The sequence below is a fragment of the Brachypodium distachyon genome, chromosome 3 (assembly GCF_000005505.3).
Source record: "Brachypodium distachyon strain Bd21 chromosome 3, Brachypodium_distachyon_v3.0, whole genome shotgun sequence".
Taxonomy (NCBI): domain Eukaryota; kingdom Viridiplantae; phylum Streptophyta; class Magnoliopsida; order Poales; family Poaceae; genus Brachypodium; species Brachypodium distachyon.
This window is the reverse complement of record NC_016133.3, coordinates 55,136,769-55,156,485: the sequence shown is the minus strand read 5'-3', so window position 1 is coordinate 55,156,485 and position 19,717 is coordinate 55,136,769. Positions and strand designations below refer to the sequence as shown.

The window sequence follows — 19,717 nt, the reverse complement described above, 5'->3', positions numbered from 1 at the left end:
TAACATGCCAGCTCCCATGAAAAGATATGCAACCTTTCGCGTATTCTTAAGAAAAAGAAGAAGAAGCATGTTACGAAGATTCGCAAACAAACAAAAACAATATCGGAGAAAGTAAATCAGATGGGAAGCAGACACAACGGTTCCCCAACTGAACAATATAAAGCAACTGCTACCTCTTGGCTCTAGCTGCATTTCCAGGTTGAACCAAGGGACAGAAACAGCAGCTACTGCTTCTAATAACATTTCGCAGACCTAATGATCTCACTACCAACATTGATCTAGGATAGCACGGTTTGTACAGAATGCCTGGCTTAACAAGTTAAAATAACACGCTTGTAGTTCTGCACAGCACTAGCAGCAAAAAAGCAAGTGCTACAAAAACACACAACACAAACAGTATGATTCCCTTATTTATGTACTTTAACCCCGGGAGTGTTTGATCCTAGAAGCTCCTCAGCCTGATTTCTTAACTCTGATCTCAACACCCTGCACAATAAGACCTTTCTTCCAGTTGCCTCCTTTTGTCTCCGTCAGGTCGACAGACACTTCACCATCTTCACCTCCTTCGTTGAAGAACTCTCCCAGCTCTAGCTCCATCCAACCATCGGTCCTTTTATGAGGGAGTTGTGCATTCTCTCCTGGAGTAACCACCTGACGGTTTCTTCGTCTGGTCATGAATCGTACGAATGGCCTCATAGGACGATAATTCTCAGGAATCTCGCGATCCTCGTCGTCATAGTCTTGGAGGCACACTCGTCGGGTTAATTTGGTTTCTCCAATGCTCACTGATGCCTCCTGGACAGGTGAATCAAGCCCATAGAACTCAGTGTCTATCTTATACACCAGGTAAGCAGCATAAGTTGAGTTTTCGGAGAGCATCTTGCTCTGTATCTTGCCACGGATTTCCAGCCAGCAAACATCCAAGAGTTGAGCACCTTCTGAGAACCTGCCGCAAACATAGGGTAATGACTAAGGATTCATGATGGAGACATGAACCAATCAATAAGCATAAGATGCAGAAAACCATCTAGCATTGCAACAAAAATATATAAACTAAGTACTAACAATGTTTTTCATGTTTAGGTTTTGCGTCACTCTGTACTGCTGGCTAGAATAAGGGAACATAACTGTAAACAAGGTACTACATGACTGAGTCAGATTCTTTAGTAAAATGTCATTTACTTTCTGCCATGTGTATATACCCAAAGCGCCTTTGCTTTTGAAAGAAAGGAAAAGTAAACAAGCATTAGTTCTGCGCATGTGCGAAGCAAGATGGACTAATAAGCATAAAGCATGTACGGCACTATTCCAGTGTCCAAATGAAATTGGCCTCTTTCAATGTTACCAAAACTGATTCCATCCATGTATATGGTCTTATTATAAAGGAATATATGCCAAGAAACCATACCTAAATCTCTATTCTGGGGTTTTAGTTCACAGGTTAATTCCATACTTCCATCTACTACTTGCACTTCCAAGTTGAGACTATAAAGTATAAACCTTCAACTAAATTGCAATTGGATGTGACCACAACGCTACAGCACCTTCGTATCAATTGCAATTGGGTGAAATTACAACAGCATTCAACTAGGAGTACATAAAATTGGTATACTCTGCATCAGAATTGGAAAGAGCGAACGAACCTAGAGTCGGTGAGAGGGATCCAGGTCCAGTACCGCGGCGTATCGCTCCACACGATGTACAGCTGCCTCGCCGACAACATGTAGCACTTGGCGCCGGTCTCCCTGTCCAACCACAGACTCTGCAATCGCAAACAACCACCGATTGATTAGTGCTACCGGAGAAATCGCCATCGAATTGCGACGAACTAACCCTGCTCCAAATTGGATAGGAGGGAGGAGGGTATACGTACCACGAGTCTGTTGGGGAGGAGGACGGGACTGTTGGAGAGGCGGAGGAACAGCTCCTTCTTAGACAGCGGCGGCGCGGCAGGCAGTTCCCCGTCGGCGATCGGAGGGAGATCACGTGGCAGGAAGCAGGCCCAGACGGCGTCGGAGTCGGCCGCGGCGCGGAAGGCCGGGGAAACCGCCGCGGCGCGGCAGGCTTCGCGCGGCCCGGCACGGGCGAGCGTCGCCGAGACGATCTCCTCCGGCAGGCGCGCGATCTCGCAGGCGTCTACCGCCGCCTCCGCCATCGGTTCCTCCTCTGCTGCTTGGCCTCGTCGATCTGGACAGAAGAGAATGCGAGATTGGCAAAGGGCGTGGGATGGTAGGGTCGCGTGAGGGGATCGGAATCCACAGATTTTATATATGCGGGCGGAGACTCCAGAGGCTTAACAACGAAGCATCTGGAAGCAATTTGATTTGGGGCGAAGCAAACAGGTGGCGAACACGGGTCACGGGGGAGTGTCAACGATTCGAAGAGATAATTTGCGGGTCTGAGGTACCGACCGCTGACATGCGGGGTTGGGAGAGGCTCAAGCGGTAGTAGTACATGCGAGAGCGATGCAAAAGGAAGTTTGTACTACCCTTTTCCCGGTCCACTTGTCGCATATCATAAAGATCTAAACGTTTTTAAACAGAACATATATATTTAGACAAATTTTAGACAAGTAATATGAATCGGAAAAAGTAGTTACAGTCAAAGGTAGGATGTGTCTAAATTTAAAAATGTTTAAATCTCAATTGACACATTAGAGTAGTCGTTATCCGATCAATGTGTCTATTGATTTTTAACTAAAAAACAGGTAACTTTCTTGTATCACAAATTTTTAGATAACGCGAAATCTATTTTGTGAGCACCATTGCATCTTCCGGCGTGTCTCCTAGTTTGCTCGGTGGGATCTTATTGGCGGCCGTTATTGCCCCCGCTAACCGAGTTTTTTTTATCTCATCTTAGTCCACTATACCTCCCTCTCATCACCCATCTGCTCCAACACCTCAATTTAGATTGCTGCCCGACGCCTCACCCCTAGCAAGGGACCTGGCCTCCAATTGTTTCATTCCAGTTTGTCCCAAACAATGCCACCGTTACAAGAACATTTCCTACATCATCAATTATTTTTGACCTTGTACAATCATGAAACAAATAAGGTGCGACTATTCCTCAGTTGCCTAATTTTTAAGTAAAATGTCTTAATCTAAGTTGACAAATCAGATCCGTTGGGTTAAGATCTGAGGGTCATCCCCGCTCTCTCTCTCCTCTTCCACGTGACATCGTTGGATTAAGATCCAACGATCGATCACATCAACTGATCTCTAACTAAAAATCAGTCAACTTCTCAATAGGAAAACCGGAAAAACAATATGATCGAACATGTGGAGAGACGTTCATTTTACATAGGAGGCATTATCTCGAAATCGAGTAGAAATTGCGAAGTGCAAACAGAACTAAATACTAACTAGAATTTGGACATTGTTTTTCCGAACCAGGCTACTCCCTTCTCCATCTATTAAACGGAAACATAGACATACAAATGGGTTTAATTGAAAACTAAACCTTGAATTCTCAACTATTCCTCTGATCCTAAATTCTTGACTCAAATTTGTCCAAATATTAATGTATCTATTCTTAAAAAAACCATCTGGATAAATGTGATATTTCGACAACAATTTATGATCTGAGGGAGTACTTATTAAGTACTGGTACACATGTTACTAGTCTTTCCAAAAGATATTCCGTATTATTGCTTAATTCTAATCTCAATGCTTCGCACGATCAGACCGCCCTTTGGTTTGAGAAATTTCGTCTCAGTCAATGCGACGCACACCTCATCGTCATCGCTACCTTCCTCCTCGCTACAGAACTTGCCCAGCTCCAGCTCCATCCAACCGTCGGCTCTTTTACAGGGAAGATACACGTCACGTGTTCCACGATCAGGCCAATCCCGATAAGCACGTTGCACTAGGTTTCGAGGCACCACACGGAAGGCACCGTCGTCGTCGTAGGCATCGAGGCAGGCTCGCAACTGCCAGGTCGATTCGCCCCCTCCGACACTGACCGATGCCTCTTGGTACGGGAAATGCAGTCCATGGGCTCCAGTTCCATTGCCCGCTAGCTTGAACACCATGTAGGCGACGTAGTTGGAGTCATCTTCCTCCGTATCTTGCCACGGATTTCTAACCAGCACACCCATCTGAGTTGAGCGACTTCTGCTGAGATTCTGTTGCAAAACATGGTTAATTTTCTTCTTCTTCTTCTTAACATTGTGCAGATTGCAGTAAATCGAATACAGATAAGGAATACTTTGAATATATAATCTCTCCGTTCCAAAATAACTGACGTGGATTTAATTAAGAACGTATACCTTTCGCCGGTTTTGACGTCACGGAGAACGTCGGCATGTGTCCAGCGCCAGTTGTCTGGCTCATCGCCGGCCGACGAAATATCCAGCGCCCTCGCCGACAGTGTATAGCACTTGCCGCCGGTGAACTTGTCCAGCCACATGCTCTGCAAACATATAAACACATAATATAGCTACCCGATTCAAAAGAACCCTGCTAGTAGTACATCCGTGGGATTGGATTTGGATCCAATCCAAGAAGATGAAGCAGCGCGAGATCGCTGCCTTCGTACGTACGTACCGTGACTCTGCCAAGAAGGAGGGCGGGGTGGTCAGAGAGACGCAGGAACCGCTCCTTTTTCGACGACGGCGTCATGCTCAGGGAGATCTCGGTGGAGTCGACGAACCGTGGGAGATCGCGGGGCAGGAAGCGGGACCAGACGTCGTCGGAGTCCGCGGCGGCGCGGAAGGCCCGGGAGACGGCGGCAGCGCGGCAGGCGTCCCGAGGCGACGTGAGCGTGATGATCGTCGCGAGGAGATCGTCCGGCAGGCGCGCGATCTCGCAGCTGGCGGGAGATGGCTGCGGCGCAGCAGGCGGCCACCGGCGTCGTGAGGGATAGCACGTGCACCAGGAGCTCCTCCGGCAGCCGATCGATCTCGCACGCGGCAGCCGGCGTTTCCATGTTTCCTTCCCTGTTCTCGATCGATCGGATCTCGATCGGTGTTCTCTGTTCTGTTCTCCTCGTATGGTACGAGGTTGAGTTGACGTTGTCCTGTCGGAGTAGATTTGGATGGAGTCATGGAGATCGTAGCGAGTAGATTTAACGGGATTTATACGTTCTTTAGTCTCACGGGACGAACACTTCATTGGCCATTCGATCGGAAAGATTATGACTGGAATTATGCCACATGTCTTTGTGTGGGGGGGAGGGGGGGCAAGTTTAGATCCATGAATGGCAACTTTTAGTTATGTAGGGTGACAACTTTAGCCTGTGAAGGTGGCAACTTTAGTTCTATACGGATGACAATTTTGTCTCGTCACGCTAAAAGACTAGGAAACGAACATTTTAGTTGCGTGAGATGGCAACTTTAGTTTTGTGAGGCCGGCAACTTTAGTGTGTGACAATGACAACTTTACCCGTCGCGCGAGAAATTTAGATAGCGAACGTTCGCTTCCTATTTCATCATCCCTAAATTTAAAGGTTCTCCGTATATGTAGGGCCGCAAAGGCCGTGCATTATATTGGATGGAAGCTTGCTAGGACCGTGCATGTTACGTAAATATCAGGAGATTGCCAAGCAAACATTAAACCAAGGTCACCCGCAAAGACGGAACAAAGCTAGCACTTCAACGGATTTTTAAGCAAAAGATTTAAATCTAAGTTGACGAATCATGCCTGTTGGATTAGTATGTATATCTCATTTTAGCCTTCTTTTTTAATCATCTACATTATTTAGAATCTTAAAGCACAAATCATATTCAATGGCTGATTGATCAACTTATCTCTAAATAAAAGAGTAATCAGGCAAGTTAGATATAGCAAAACCTTAAAACTTTGGATCCAATTTATAAAATCTTTTTTCAGCTTCTCTCTACGTGTTGCTTCAATTCTAAAATCTCGTTGGCCTGCGCTGCTTGCTTCTAAGCTCAATGCTCCCCACAACAAGTCTACCTCTGTAGCGGCCTTCCACCGTGTCCACGACGCTCATGGACACCTCGCCGCTGTCGTCGCCTTTCTCATTGTGGAACTCGCCAAGCTCCACCTCTAACCAATCATCACCATCCCTCTTCCGAGGAAAAACAATGTCCCCCTTTCCAGGACAAATTGCTGCGTGAGATGGCAAGACGTATTCCCGAGACGACGGCTGGCCAATACGGTAGCCGGGCCTATCGTCGACGTAACCTCGGAGGGCAACACGCCGGGTCGATTCGCTCCCGGCGACGCCAACGGACGCCTCCAGCTCCAGGTGCGTCAGATGTTTCAGCTTGTAGGATGTGCGATGCTTGAACAGCATGTACGCCGCGTAGGTGGTGTCTTGGGAGAGCAACTTCCTCGGGAACTTGGCGCGGACGTCCAGCCTGTGAACACAATGGAGCACGACGCCTTGAAACCTGCCGCAAAGGTATGTAATTAACGAGGATCAGTATTCCTGTCGTGTATTGAATGCTCGATCACGCTGAATGAATTCATATTGTTGCTATGGCAATTAAGTAACCGGCCGGCTTTAATTTGGAGGAATTTTTAACTACCTTCTGTGGCCTCCTTCGATGCAGCCACAAGAACATAGTACAGGGTACCAGTGGACGTAGGACCAGGGGCGCTCCTTGGGCCACCAAATCTGCATCGCCCTCGCCGAAATCGCAAAGCACTGGACGCCGGTGGCCCTGTCCAGCTGCATTCGCTGCACGTACGACGCTTAGGAGACCGATCGATCGGCTGGCGATAGCAAATTAGCAACAAGGAAAGATGATAATTAAGGCGATCAAGTTAATATTAGGCCATGGATCGACTAGGACCTGCAGGCTTATATATACGTACGATGAGCTTGCCCGGGAGGTAGGTGGGTTGCTCGGAGAGGCGTCGGAAGAGGGACTTCTTGGTCCAGAACAGCAGCGTGCGTCTCGGGAACTCGCCCTTGGCGAACTGCGGGAGGTCGCGGGACCAGAGGGCGTCGGAGTACGCGGCGGCGCGGAAGGCGCGGGAGACGGCGGCGACGCGGCAGGCGCACGCCGGCGACGTGAGGGGATAGCACGTGCTCCAGGAGCTCCTCCGGCAGCCGATCGATCTCGCACGCTTCCGGCGGCGGTGGCGGCGGCTCCATGATATCACAATACTCGATTGATCTCGTATCTGATCGGATCGAACTCTCGGCTACCGGTGTTCTCGATTGTTGGGATGTTGTTACATGGGCTGAAGTGGCAAACGGGGGACACACGGGGTATATTAGGAGGCAGGCAGGTGGAGCCGGAGGCGTTTGGTAGATTGGGAACTTCTTCGGGACCGTGCATGATACGTAATTTAAATCTTCAGAGGGCAACAAGGAGGGGACAGATCAAAACTAGGCGAGAGTATTATAGGCCTTGACGATGATTTCCCCAACCTGTCAGTCAACACCGACGAAGAGAGGGAAGCCAAGATGGGCCTCATTCACGATAAGACTAGCGACAAGGCCAACCCGCAGAGAGGGGGAGTTGGGCCTCGCCTGCGCAGCAACACTCAAGGCGCGGGAGACGACGGAAGCGCAGAATCGTGGTTAGTATGTGCGTGGGGACACGGCTTTTCTACCGGTGACATGCCAGAGCGGAGCGGTGACGCTAACGCGATCTACCCGTAGCTTCGTAGCCACTCGTTTATCCGAGGTCACCAAATTAATTTACTTTGTGTTATATTAGAGAGAGTCCGTCACTGCTTGTGTCAGGTCACAATCATTTTTTTATCTTTATTCTCTTTTCTTTGTGTCAGTCACTCACGGTCTCACGTAAAAACCAATCATTTTTTTTCTCTAATATATGTGTTTCTTTTGTACAATAATTTTAGAGGGCCACTTATATCTTTTGTATTAATTTGACTAGTTGGTACGTATTACAGTACGACAAGTACATGTACCCTAGACGATGGTACATAAATATTTTTTAGTACAAATTCTACGAAATGTATCGTCGTCTATGATAATAAAAATAGCCAATTTCAAGTACGTCAATTTTTGTTTCTTTTGTACATAAAATTTTAAGTACCTTATCAAATTTAAACGTGACGGAATTACTCAATTTCAAGTACGTCATCAATTTTATGTACCTCATCAATTTAAGTACCCTATATACAATATTCATTAATAAATACGAGAACAATCAAAAGTACTAAGTACTTTCTCAACAATAGTACCTCATTAATTTTTAGTACATAGCAAATACAACAAGGTACATGTCAAGTACATTAGGATAGATACAATATATTATCAATTTTAAGTACCTTCTTAATTTGATGTACATCAAGGCAAATGTCAAGTACATGACAATAACTTATCAATTTGTGATATGAAATCCCTGCCTAAAACATGAAAAAACAATTACAACACACGATAAGTACCTCCTCAATCACACTGACGCTAACCCAATGGTACAACATAACCCAATGGTACATCACAGAAAAAGAAGAAATACACCTTCGGACTCAAAACAAGATCATGATAGGAAGAAAAAAAAAGTCAATATGTCCAGGAAAGGAAACTTTGATCTACTCTACCTGCAAATCAATAGAAAACAGAAGGTACAAATCAATAGAAAATCAAAGTACCTGAAATCAAGCCACAAATCAATAGAAATCTAGCCATGGAAGCTACAAATCAAAGTACCTCTAACCAATCGGTGACAGGACCCTATTTCGTGGGAGGCAGCGGGTGCTAGAAGCGTGCAGCGACGACGGCCGAGGCCAGGCCTAGGGACGAGGTGCGTGGCGGCGGGGTCGGCAGGACGAGGCGCGTGGCGGCAGGGAGAGGACGCGCGGCGGCTTGGATGGCGGGACGAGGCGCACGGTGGCGGGGATGGGAGCGGGCGGCGGTTTGAACGGGGGGCAGCGGCGCGGGGCCGCAGGGACGGGCGCAGAGGCGGCGGGACGACGGGTAGGGGGGCGCCTGGCGGCTTGGATAGCGGGCAGCGGCGCTGCGGGGTCGGTCCACGGCAGAGAGGAGAGAGATGGGAGAGAGGATTGCGAGAGAGGAGAGAGATGGGAGAGATCTGCCAGAAGATTAGGCGGAGATTACTCTGGTCGGCAGAGAAATTAAAAAATAAAAATGGACAGGTGTGTGGCTAGGACCGTAGGTGTAGATCGCGTTATGGTTACGGGGAGGTTTGGCGGTGACATGCGAGCCTCTGATACGATGTCACGTAGCATCAACCCGGACTCACCCCATCAGTCTAATTGGTATATAATATATGAATAGTATATGCATGGTATATTTTATTAGATATGGTATATGAATGTTATATTTTATTGGGATATGAAATAAAAAAACACGTGGGCCTGCATGAGCGCCACATGGCAGCGCATGGTTGTCTACATGAGCCGGTAGAAATGACTTTCGCGTTGCTGTGGTCATACTAATTCGGTACATCAATGCCTTTTTCCATGCCGTGGTTTTATTGAAGTAACTTTATTTCCTTTTCTTCCAGAGCACATGAGGTTTGATCATGAGGAATAGTATTAGTACTCGATTATGTCTTGAACAAAAATATTAATGCAAAACGGATAAAAATGACTCAACGAGAACCACACTAATAGCCCTCTTTTTGATGTAACCGGAACTAAAACTAAAATCGCTCCAATAGTCTTCTTCACCTTGGACAATACTTTATACAATCATGTTGGTTTTTGTTGTTTACTTCTAAGCTCAAATGCCCCACACCACAAGACCACCCTTGCGGTTTGCTCCCATGGCCTCCTTCAAGCTCATGGACACCTCGCCGCCGCCCCTTCATTGCATAACTCACCCAGCTCCACCTCCATCCAACCGTCATCCCTCCTCCGAGGGAAAACAATTTCGTCGTCCTTTGCCTGAAGAACCACTTCAGGGTGGCAGCGGCTTCTTCCATAACGATTTGGCAAGACGTGCTTCCGGCCCCCGTCGTCGACATAGCCTTGCAAGCAAACTTGCCGGGTCATTTTCGATTTGCACCCGGCAACGGCAATGGACGCCTCCTGGTACGGCGAATCCAACCCGTAGAATGTTTGGCATAGTTTGAACACCGTGTATGCCACGTAGGTGGTGTCTCGTGGGAGCACCTCGCTCTGCAACCTTGGCACCGATCTGCAGCTTGGGCATGCAGCTGAGCTCATAGGCTTCAGAGAACCTATTAATTAGATATCGATGTGCCAACAATTAATTGATTAGGAATGTACTACTACACGTACGTGTGCGAGATATGAAGTACTAAGATTAATATCTCAGCATGGAAATTAGCTGGGCTGGAAATGAACGGACCTTCTCCCTCTTGTGGGGCACCTAGAAGGGTCCACACGGATCCATCTGGACGTGCCGCAGGGGTGCCTGACGCACCGTGCAATCTGCATCCCGCTCGCCGAAAGCGCGAACCACTCGGCGCCGGTAGCCCTGTCCAGCTGCATTCGCTGCACGTATCGTACGTAGTGGAGGAACAGGACATCGACAATTGATTAGGAACAGCTGCAATCTCCATGGTGTGTGTTTCTCTGCCCGTACGTTCTCGATCGGCTCCCGGCGTTGTCGTCGTGTGTGCGTTTTGGGACGACGTTCCGAGGTGGACTCGATCGAATCGAATGGGGATCGACTATCCTGGGTCCTATATATAGGAGGTGGTCTCGTTAGATTGGAAGCCTGGTAGGAACCGTGCAAGCCCCGTTTTTTTTTTCTGTAAATACCGTGCATGCTGCGTTGTTTAGTGAACCGTGCATGCTGCGAAAACCAAATTAAACTCCCAAGAAACCGAGACGAGAGTCCTTGGGCCAGCACAAGCGTTGGGAAAAAAAGAGAATGGAAAACGCGTGTGTGGAAGAAGTTTTCTACTCTGTAATTGAACGGAAGGGTAGCTAAAAAGTGCCTGATGACTGTGTAGATGTCGTAGCGCCCACGATCCAGTCCTTGCCTTGCCCCCGCCGCGCATGCAGGAGTTCCGGACGCAAGGAGAGGCCCTCAACAGAAATTGCCCAAACCTCAGGCCACAGCACCACAAGTCTGTGCAAGAAGATGGACCAGGCCTAACTGCCATGGTGGTTAGATCCGAGAGAAGTGACGCGCGCCACCGGCAGGGGTTGTGGCATCGGCAGGGGAGAGGGAGCTCCACTTTCCGTCCAGTTCACACCCTCCAACGCCGTTCCTTTGTCACTTGTCAGAGATATGTGACATCTACAGGCTACAGTAACGGTGTCCTGCTGCTTGTTCTTATTTCCGGCAGGAGCCTAAAAAGAAAAAGTGTGTGACTTGGCTTACTCAAGGCCAATTCTCTTTAGCTAGAAACAACAAACAATACCATCACAGATTTCACTGCAACAAAGTGAATCCTTTTCTTTTACAGGAAGGAACAGAATAAGGCGAACTCGTAGCTCAAATAAGCTAAATACTGGCTGGCAATTGACATTTCGAGAAAAGGAAGTCAATTTGTAGTTCATAGAATGCAGGATTCTGCAGTTCAGACTTCAGCAGATTATACTGACAGGACGACAGCCATTTAGGGTACATCAAAGCAAATACATGAAAAATCCACAATCACATGCCCATTAGTTAGTACTAGAAGATAAAGAAGAAACAGAAAGCAAGATTGAACTCCACTTCGTTGCATCTGTGTTACACATCATGCTCGAGTTCCCATGTTCTCCTCTGCTCCACCTACACGCACGGAGATGAAACAGCCTTTCAACGGGATGGAAACGGGAGTTGTAACCGTAGCCTCGTTGAAGATGAGGACTCGGAGATGGAGCATAACTGCAGCATGCAGATCATTCATATTGTTTCTATCTCTCCAAGATTGCACGTTTCCCCCACCAAAGATCGCCTCAGATTGCTTCACAGCGACCTGGATGGCTGCAGTAAACATTTGTAAGCATGATATAAAACAAACGGGGAAAAGGTTGTGCATGATAACCAAGTATAACCAAGTAGGAGTATAAACACATCGTAAACATTTGTAAGCATGATATAAAACAAACGGGGAAAAGGTTGTGCATGGTAACTTCAATGTACACTAATTTTCAACCGTTGTGGTGCTTCTGGTCCAAGAAAATGTTATACTATAATCTTCAAGGTTCCAAGACCTGTGTTCGTGTTTTTTTTTTTACCAACCTGTGTTCGTGTTGGTGGAACACCAGCTTACTCAGCAACAATAACCATACAAATCCTTTTAAAAAAACAATAATCATACAAACTCTTGTACTTAGTTTGCACAACAGACATGGAAAACGGTATCGTACTATCGTTTCACACAAGGCACCATTGTTCAGTAACGGGTACTCAACTACTCAAGTGGATAGCACAAGGGAGAGAACATAAATCAACATTTGCAAAGGGCACTTAGCAGCAACAGTTCAAGCAGTATTACATATACGGAGTACTTAAATCGTGTGCAAGTTGGTATGATACTTATAGAAACACTTCCATGTAATCCATATATCATATAATATGGAAAATCTAGGCTACAAATTATACTGTCTAACCAAACGGCCTTTTTTTAGGGAACCAAACGGCCTTTTTAATAACATACTCCTCTGTATATACAAAAAGATGTACGGAGTAGAAAGAATATATTCAGATGAGGCAGGAGATTCACTTATCGAATGAGATTTAGGCAAGAACAGATATTCCCCTGCTACAAATCATTGACTAGTTAATAGTTCGCTGATCAGGAGTACTTAATACTATGTAACATGGTGGCTGAAAACTTGGACAATATGAGAGTGCATTAGGTAATTGGTAAAAATAACCGAGAAACTCAATACCAGAAATAAATTATGGACTATGTAAAAGAGCAAAGGGATAGAGAATTACCAAAGTGGCCCTCTGAATTGAAACTAATTGCTACTTGTGGTGCACGACCCGTCAGGCCCCTTCACTTCCAACTTTCCAAGTGCCCGGCTGTCCATACGGACGGTTATGGACGGCCGGTTTGCGTGCACCTGCGTCACGTTCTTGAACGCAGATTCAACACGACAGGCCGCTTCTTCCTTAGAAGACTATTTGCTCACCAGAAGAATCCCTCCTTAAGAATAGGATGCCGCAGATATTCACATTGATTCTCTCGAGGCCTAACAGGTGCTCTATACCGACCAGTTACACTCATGGAGCTTTAGAGTTAGGCGTCGCAGCTTGGGCAATGACCCAGCCTTGAAGCCTAGGTATGCTGTAGTATCGTAAGCAACGTTCTCAAAGCTCAGGTGCTCCAGGACTGGGAATAATCCTGTGCCAAATATAACACCGATTTTCTCAACGCGTAGAAGTAAATCGGCTAGGTAGGGCAGCGCCCCGAGGACATGAATCTGCGGCTCCCCAACTTCCAATTGCAGGCGGCGGAGGCAATGGAGATCACCAATCCATTTGGGAAGTCTAGAGAACAGAAGTATGGCAGTTCTAGCACCTCGATATGTAGAGGAGGCTCGGATATTGAGAGCAGCATGTTGTCTTCCCCAAGAGACAAGCCAATTAGGGAGAGATGTTTCACGTTACGGAGCTTTCCGATCAAGGAGGATAAAGCATCCATCGTCTCCGGTGTTTTCCGCCAAAAATAAAGTTTCAAGTCCCTTAGATTAGTCAAGTCGCCGAGGCCCACAATATCCTCGACCGAGTTCCTGCCAATTTCAAACCCATGCAGTGTGCGGAGTGACTTCATCTGACTGATCCCATTAGGCAGATCTGGCGTCCTATGGAATCGATCGACAATAAGATGGGACAAACAAGGCAGATCAACTATATCTGAGGGAAGAGTACTCTTAAAGTCTCCTTCCACTAGTTCTAGTGTCTCTAAATGCACAGGCCCTTTAATTTTTGTAGGGAGCTGTATGGACCCGTTAGCAGCCGATACCTTCAAATACCTTAGCTGAAACAGCTGGTTAATGGCAGTCAGGTCGACAGTCATTCCCTCCATATATAAGACTAGCACCCTGAGATGCTTAAACAGTGAAAGAGAGGGACTGTGCTTGGCATTTCCATGCTGTGAAAATGATCGAACTTGTGACATGCTCGGAGCAATAATAGTCCCTGATATTGTTCCATCTGTTCCTTCCGAGGTGCACAAGTTCAATAATCGACGGACCTTGTACTGGCAGTCGTGTAGTCTGGCCATGTCTTCATACTTGTATGCCACACTCACAAAGTTGTCTTCAACACACTTGCTTTGGATCAAATCAAGCATCATATCGTGCACTCTGCAGGACAACACCTCCCCATACTCAATTCTCTCAGGCTGAATCATGCTTACATTGATAAGTTCATTGAAGTAACTCTTTGCCACGTCCTCCAAATCTAGACCTGGTATAATACTGACAAAGCCCTCAGCTATCCATTGTCGAGCAAGATCATCCCTCATGATCTCTTCGTCCTCTGGATACATGCCAAGATATAAGCAACATGCCCGAAGACGAAGAGGAAGATGAATGTAGCTAAGGTTTAATATAAGCTTCACTCCATCCAAGGTGAGGTTTGTGCCAAACTGCATATCCAAATAATTCCTTATGCTCTCCCAATCCTTCCTCAATATTTCTGGACGGCAAGCTAATAAGCTAGCTACAGTAATAACTGCAAGTGGCAGCCCCCCACACTTCTTTAAAATTCCAGCTGAAGCTTCTTCGACATTGGATGGATAATTGGATCCAGATATTCGACCAAAGAATAACCTTTTTGAGTCTTCATCATTTAGATACTTCATTTTGTAAATGCACTGTTGGTTATTACAACATGCAGCGAAGGCCACATCTTCCAGTCGTGTGGTTACTATTATTCTACTCCCATTGCTGTTCTCTGGAAAGGCACATCTAACTGTTTCCCATGTTAAGTGATCCCACAAATCATCAATAACAATAAAGTACCTGTTGCATGGTTTGAATAGGTTAGTAAGTTGCATACATCACAATATAGTTAGAAGCATCAAAACAGTTGGACAAAAACAATAAACTAAGTATAAATAATTTAAATATGCTACTCCCTCCGATCCATATTAATTGTCTTAAATTTGCCCAAATATGGATGTATCTATGCCTAAAAAGCGTCTAGATACATGTAATATTTTGACAATTAATATGGATCAGAGTGAGTATTTTAAGTGTAATTTAGGATAATTGTCGGCTAAATAACACCAATAGTTGATCTGTGAATTGTGTTATAACTCAGTGAACTTAATTTAGCTTGTACATTCTAATAGTTTTTTTCTTATAATTTATCTTTGTACAAGAGAAGCTGTGGCTGGGCGACAATATGCAAGAGGGTACATGCATTGATTTGATGTATAACTGAAATTTGGTTTAATGGTTTGTGGTGGCACAGTAGGATGCATCCAAAAAAATGTTCATAGTTACCCAACATAATGGGCGTTAATTGTCCCTCTAGTAAAGCTCTACTTTCCATGGCTAAGAAGGTTTCACAGGATTTGGCCTCGGCCCATAAGAAGTCTTTGTAAATTTGTTTTATTACTGGGAAAAAGAAGTTTCTGTAACAACTATTCAAAAGTATGCTAAACCATACAGAATACTCATCTACTCCATTCACAAGATACTTGCTCCATTCACACAGCCATTATTCACCAGTAGCTAAACCCTGCAAGTCCATGATGAGTGAGTAGCAGAAGAAGAATAAATAGTACTGCACCTCTTGTGTTTGAGATGTTCTCTTAGGCCGTCAATGATATCGTGATCATCTTTATGTTGGGAAGAGTCCTTTATCCCAAGTTTGGACTGCATGCTATTGAGGATTCCTGACACATTTGGTCTTTGGGAAATTGGAACAAAAGCTTTCACGTCAAATTTCCCTCCGACCTTATCATATAACTGCTTGGCTAGGGTAGTTTTACCCAGGCCTCCGAAGCCCACAATGGAGACAACCTTGACGGTTTTCTTGCTATCTGTCAACCAATTGCTAAGCTCTTCCGTTGGGCCGTCCAATCCCACGAGACCTGCTGCCTCCTTGTATATTACTGACATTCGAGAATCCACAGGCACAAAGCCAGAACCAGAATTGCACTCGTCAATTTTGTACCTAGAACTTTTATATATCCGAAAGAACTCTTTGGTATGGTTTTGTAGATTCATTGCAGGTTGTTTTTCTTTACTAGTTATTTTGCCCAGGCTTACTTAATTATTATGGTTTTATCTGTTCTAGTTCTCTTTCTCTTCTTTAGATTTGTAAATGTTTAGTACACCTGATTCCTATTTGTGTTTATCACAGAAAATTTAAAAATTCTGGATTCTATTCTAACTTTGATTCATGTGTAGCTACCAAATAGACCAAATCTGACACGGATTGTTGATTCGGTTCTGATTTATTTCCTCCATCCGAAAATAAGTGACTCGGATTTATTTAGTTTCGCATGTATCTATACACTAAAACACGTCTAGATACATACGAATTTGGACAAATCCGAATCACTTATTTTCAGACGAAAGGAGTATGTATTTATTTTGATTAAATTTGGACACTTGCCTGCTATTTATATTAATATGAGATAGAAACCCATTTATATCAAAGGACCTTAAATAAGATTAGCATTACATCACGGTCCTTGTGTACACAAAGTCCGAGTAAATAAGAGTAAAGTCCAGTTTGAACCACTTATTTGTTACCTTGTGACAAGTTGGATCACCTATTTTTAATTGTGACACATTGAACAATATTTTGAACTTTAGTGTCAAAACTGAACCACATTGAAGAAGTTATGTCAAATTAAACTTGTTTTGAAGAAGAACAACAAGTGTTCAAAATCTTACTATGAACTTATTTGACAAACTGAACTTGTATTGAACTTATTTGTTAAATAAATTGGATCACATTGAACCACATTAATTCATGTTGACCCAAATCTTCAATATGGTTCAATTTGACACTAAATGGTTTAAAATGTAGTTCACTGTGTCACAATTAAAGATAGGTTGTTCAACTTGTCTCAAGGTAACAAATAATTGGTACAAAACAGAGTTTTCCATGATAAAAGGCTTTTTCTGTTACTTATAAGTTTTCATTTTTCACTAAGAAAATGTGATAGTACCTTATGCGCCGGTCATTTGCCTATATTGCTCGAGCCTTGAGCTCCTCGATCTGGCTGGCAATTTGATGACGTGCCCGTAAAGTCTTGAGACGCCGAGCAGTCCTCTTGAGGAAGCTTGCGTTGGCATCGGCACCTTCAAGATGATGAATGAAGTCATCAATGCAGTTCCCCATATCATAGGCCATCTCCCTGACATCAGCCCTCCAGTCCTTGGCCAAGGGATCGAGCTCATCCATGAGCTCCAGCCTCTCAAGAGCAGCGTTCATGGCGCTGAGCTCACGCTTGAGAAACGACGCCTGCTTCCTCACCCCTTTGAACTTCTTGTATTCGTCGCTCAGCAGCGTGGTCAGCTTGCCGAGGAGGGGGTTCATCACCCCCCTCGACACGCTCACGACCTCCGCCATCTTGATGTGGTCTCCTTCCTCTCTTGGGCTCACTAGCTATAGTACGTTTAAGTGCTGCAAGCAAGGAAAGGTTGGCGCAAAGAGTAGAAGGGTGGGACGCTGGCTAATTCAATGGTGTTATCTATACGGCACTGCAATTCTGAATCAACCCGTTAAGCAATGAGCATTAATTATTATCATCGATATTCGCGGCTACTAATTAACTCTGCACTCTGCAGTCTGCACGGGGATCAAGTTATACATTTAGCGAGCTTATGATTTAATTATTGTCATACAGATTTGCGCCAATATTAACCTATTACTCCCACGCATTGAGATTCGATCTGGTGCATATGCATGCATGTTTATATGTCGGGTCGTAGTTCAAACCTGGGTAGACGCAGAGTTCTCAGGGTGGACGCGAGCCGAGCCGAGCTCGCCGCGAGCAGGCTGCCTGCGAGCCGAGACTGGCTCGCGAGCTGGCACCTGCGACCATGGCGAGCGGCGGCGGCGACCGGCGGTGGCGGAGGGGCGCGAGCTTTGGCCGTGGGCGGCGGCGGTTTCGGGGAGATAGAGAGAGGAGCGAGAGGACGAGCTCGGGGTCGGCAGTTGCGCCATTGCGTTTCGCGTGGACTGGCTTGACCGTGGAGTTGGTGGTGGGCTTCGATTAACTTGGGCTTTTGCTACAGTGTTTCCTCGGGCCGTTGGCTCACAAGCTGGACCGAGCCGACCTGGCTCGGCCCGAAGGCCAGACAAGCCTCTTTCGACATCGGCCCGCGCGTAGGAGAAGCGGGACCAGACGGCGTCAAGAGTCCGGGCCGGCACGGAAGGCCCGGGAGACGGCGGCGGCGCGGAAGCCGTCACGAGGCGACGTGAGCGAGATGACTTGCAGCAGGAGCTACTCCGGCACCGGCAGGCGGTCGATCTCACAGTCGCACTCGCACTCGCAGCCGGTCGCCTGCGGCGTCTCCATGGTGTGTGTCGTTCGGTATTCATTGCCTGCCCGCGAGGCTCCTGGTGTTCTCGTCGTGTGCGTTTTGGAACGTCCCGACATGGACATATGAATGGGGATCGACCGATCGACTATCCGGAGTTGTGTGTACAAATAGGAGGAGATGGTCTCGTGAGATTGGAAGCCTGGTAGGAACCGTGCATGCCGCGTCTTTTTCAGTGGAAAAACCGGCACCGTGCATGCCACGTTTTATTACTGAACCGTGCATGCTACGTAAATCGAATCAAACTTGCGAAGAAGAGACCGAGACGAGAGAGTATAGTGTTAGCCAGCCGAATTCCTTCGAGGCCGTGGCCTAAATAAACCTGATAGCTTTCATTTTGAAGTTTTCACTGAATATATGTTTTAGAGGTTTTTTTTTCCGAGAAGGGCACTGCCATATATATTAAATAACGGAATTTATAAGTTTTCACTGAATATATGTTTTCACTTGATACGTCCCATATATAACTTACTCAGTTTATAGCTAATTTTTTTTTAAATAATACGAATTTTTTAATCATTTTCAAAAATAATACGCATTTTTCAAAAATATTAAAAATAATACGGCCTCGGCCTCGCGCAGGCCGAATAGGTCCAGTGGCCTGGACGAGGCCGATTAGGCATGGAATCAGGCCGGCAGCTCCGCGCATGGGGCTCCCACGAGGCGCTCGGCTTGGCCCAGACCGACTGAGCCCAGTCGACCTAGCCGTGGCCGACAGGCCACTCGGCCTAGCCATCGCCGAAAGGGTCCTGGTGGGCCGCGGGGGAATCTCCTTTTTCTTTTTTCCCTTTCCCTTCCTCCCTTCCCATCGCGCGAGCCCAGGCAGACGCCCTCGAGCCCTCTTCTTCTTCCTGCCCGTTCCCTCCTGTTCTTCTTCTCCTCTTCTTCTTCCTCAAAAATGCCCCCAATTTCTAACCAAAATGAGTGAGTTTTGATCCCGTTTAACCCACAAAACTACATCCCCTTGCTATTTAGCACCCAATGACACCTTGATCTACTGTTTTCGTTGAACATGTAGAGCTAATTTCGTGTTGCTAAGTTGGGACAATGGTGGTGGTTTGGAGGAGTTTGGAGGTGGTGGTGGTGCTCATCCGATGACTGTGAGGCTGCTCAAGGTTGGGGTTCAAACGCTTCAAGGGTAAATCCTAATCTCTCACGTATTTATCCTATAATGTATATGTTTATGAGGATACGTGTGTATGTATATATAGAAGTATGTTTAAGCGTTTGGTAGTGCTCATTATTTTGGACAACTGTTAATGTCGTACTGCTTAGTATTTGATGCATCTAAATATTATGGCCGGTAGTAATATGTTTTGATAGAATAGATTTTTTTTATGCCATACTGTTTAGTATTTGACGCGTATTAATATTTTTAATAT

The 19,717-nt window shown here is 46.0% G+C and overlaps 3 protein-coding genes and 1 pseudogene across 3 annotated transcripts; all 4 read right to left on the bottom strand.

Moving 5' to 3' along the window:
- Nucleotides 1-79: 79 nt before the first annotated feature.
- On the bottom strand, nt 80-2,371 carry LOC100841554 (putative F-box protein PP2-B12). Its single transcript, XM_010237652.3, has 3 exons — nt 1,874-2,371; nt 1,644-1,762; nt 80-946 (listed from the first exon to the last, which is right to left on the bottom strand). Exons 1-3 carry the CDS (start codon nt 2,153-2,155, stop codon nt 454-456), a joined length of 894 nt encoding a protein of 297 aa, XP_010235954.1. The 5' UTR covers nt 2,156-2,371; the 3' UTR covers nt 80-453.
- Nucleotides 2,372-3,643: 1,272 nt separating this feature from the next.
- On the bottom strand, nt 3,644-4,926 carry LOC112271705 (putative F-box protein PP2-B12). The gene is made up of 4 exons (XM_024461475.1): nt 4,873-4,926; nt 4,545-4,823; nt 4,268-4,410; nt 3,644-4,079 (listed from the first exon to the last, which is right to left on the bottom strand). The coding sequence occupies exons 1-4, from the start codon at nt 4,924-4,926 to the stop codon at nt 3,644-3,646; spliced, it is 912 nt and encodes a 303-aa protein (XP_024317243.1).
- An 848-nt stretch (nt 4,927-5,774) lies between these two features.
- Nucleotides 5,775-7,109, bottom strand: LOC112271914 (F-box protein PP2-B10-like). The gene is made up of 3 exons (XM_024462165.1): nt 6,783-7,109; nt 6,494-6,645; nt 5,775-6,355 (listed from the first exon to the last, which is right to left on the bottom strand). Exons 2-3 carry the CDS (start codon nt 6,640-6,642, stop codon nt 5,854-5,856), a joined length of 651 nt encoding a protein of 216 aa, XP_024317933.1. The 5' UTR covers nt 6,643-6,645; nt 6,783-7,109; the 3' UTR covers nt 5,775-5,853.
- A 4,215-nt stretch (nt 7,110-11,324) lies between these two features.
- On the bottom strand, nt 11,325-17,540 carry LOC100840941 (annotated as a pseudogene).
- Nucleotides 17,541-19,717: the final 2,177 nt, after the last annotated feature.

Excerpts from the sequence above, each read along its gene's own strand:
- LOC112271705 (XM_024461475.1), bottom strand. The coding sequence starts at position 4,926 with ATGGAAACGCCGGCTGCCGCGTGCGAGATCGATCGGCTGCCGGAGGAG. Across the intron at positions 4,824-4,872 it reads GGCTGCCGGAGGAGCTCCTG|CCATCTCCCGCCAGCTGCGA; the intron begins GTGCACGTGCTA and ends GCTGCGCCGCAG. Across the intron at positions 4,411-4,544 it reads TCCTTCTTGGCAGAGTCACG|AGCATGTGGCTGGACAAGTT; the intron begins GTACGTACGTAC and ends ATATGTTTGCAG.
- LOC112271914 (XM_024462165.1), bottom strand. The coding sequence starts at position 6,642 with ATGCAGCTGGACAGGGCCACCGGCGTCCAGTGCTTTGCGATTTCGGCG. Across the intron at positions 6,356-6,493 it reads ATCGAAGGAGGCCACAGAAG|GTTTCAAGGCGTCGTGCTCC; the intron begins GTAGTTAAAAAT and ends CCTTTGCGGCAG.
- LOC100841554 (XM_010237652.3), bottom strand. The coding sequence starts at position 2,155 with ATGGCGGAGGCGGCGGTAGACGCCTGCGAGATCGCGCGCCTGCCGGAG. Across the intron at positions 1,763-1,873 it reads TCCTCCCCAACAGACTCGTG|AGTCTGTGGTTGGACAGGGA; the intron begins GTACGTATACCC and ends TTGCGATTGCAG. Across the intron at positions 947-1,643 it reads ATCCCTCTCACCGACTCTAG|GTTCTCAGAAGGTGCTCAAC; the intron begins GTTCGTTCGCTC and ends TGTTTGCGGCAG.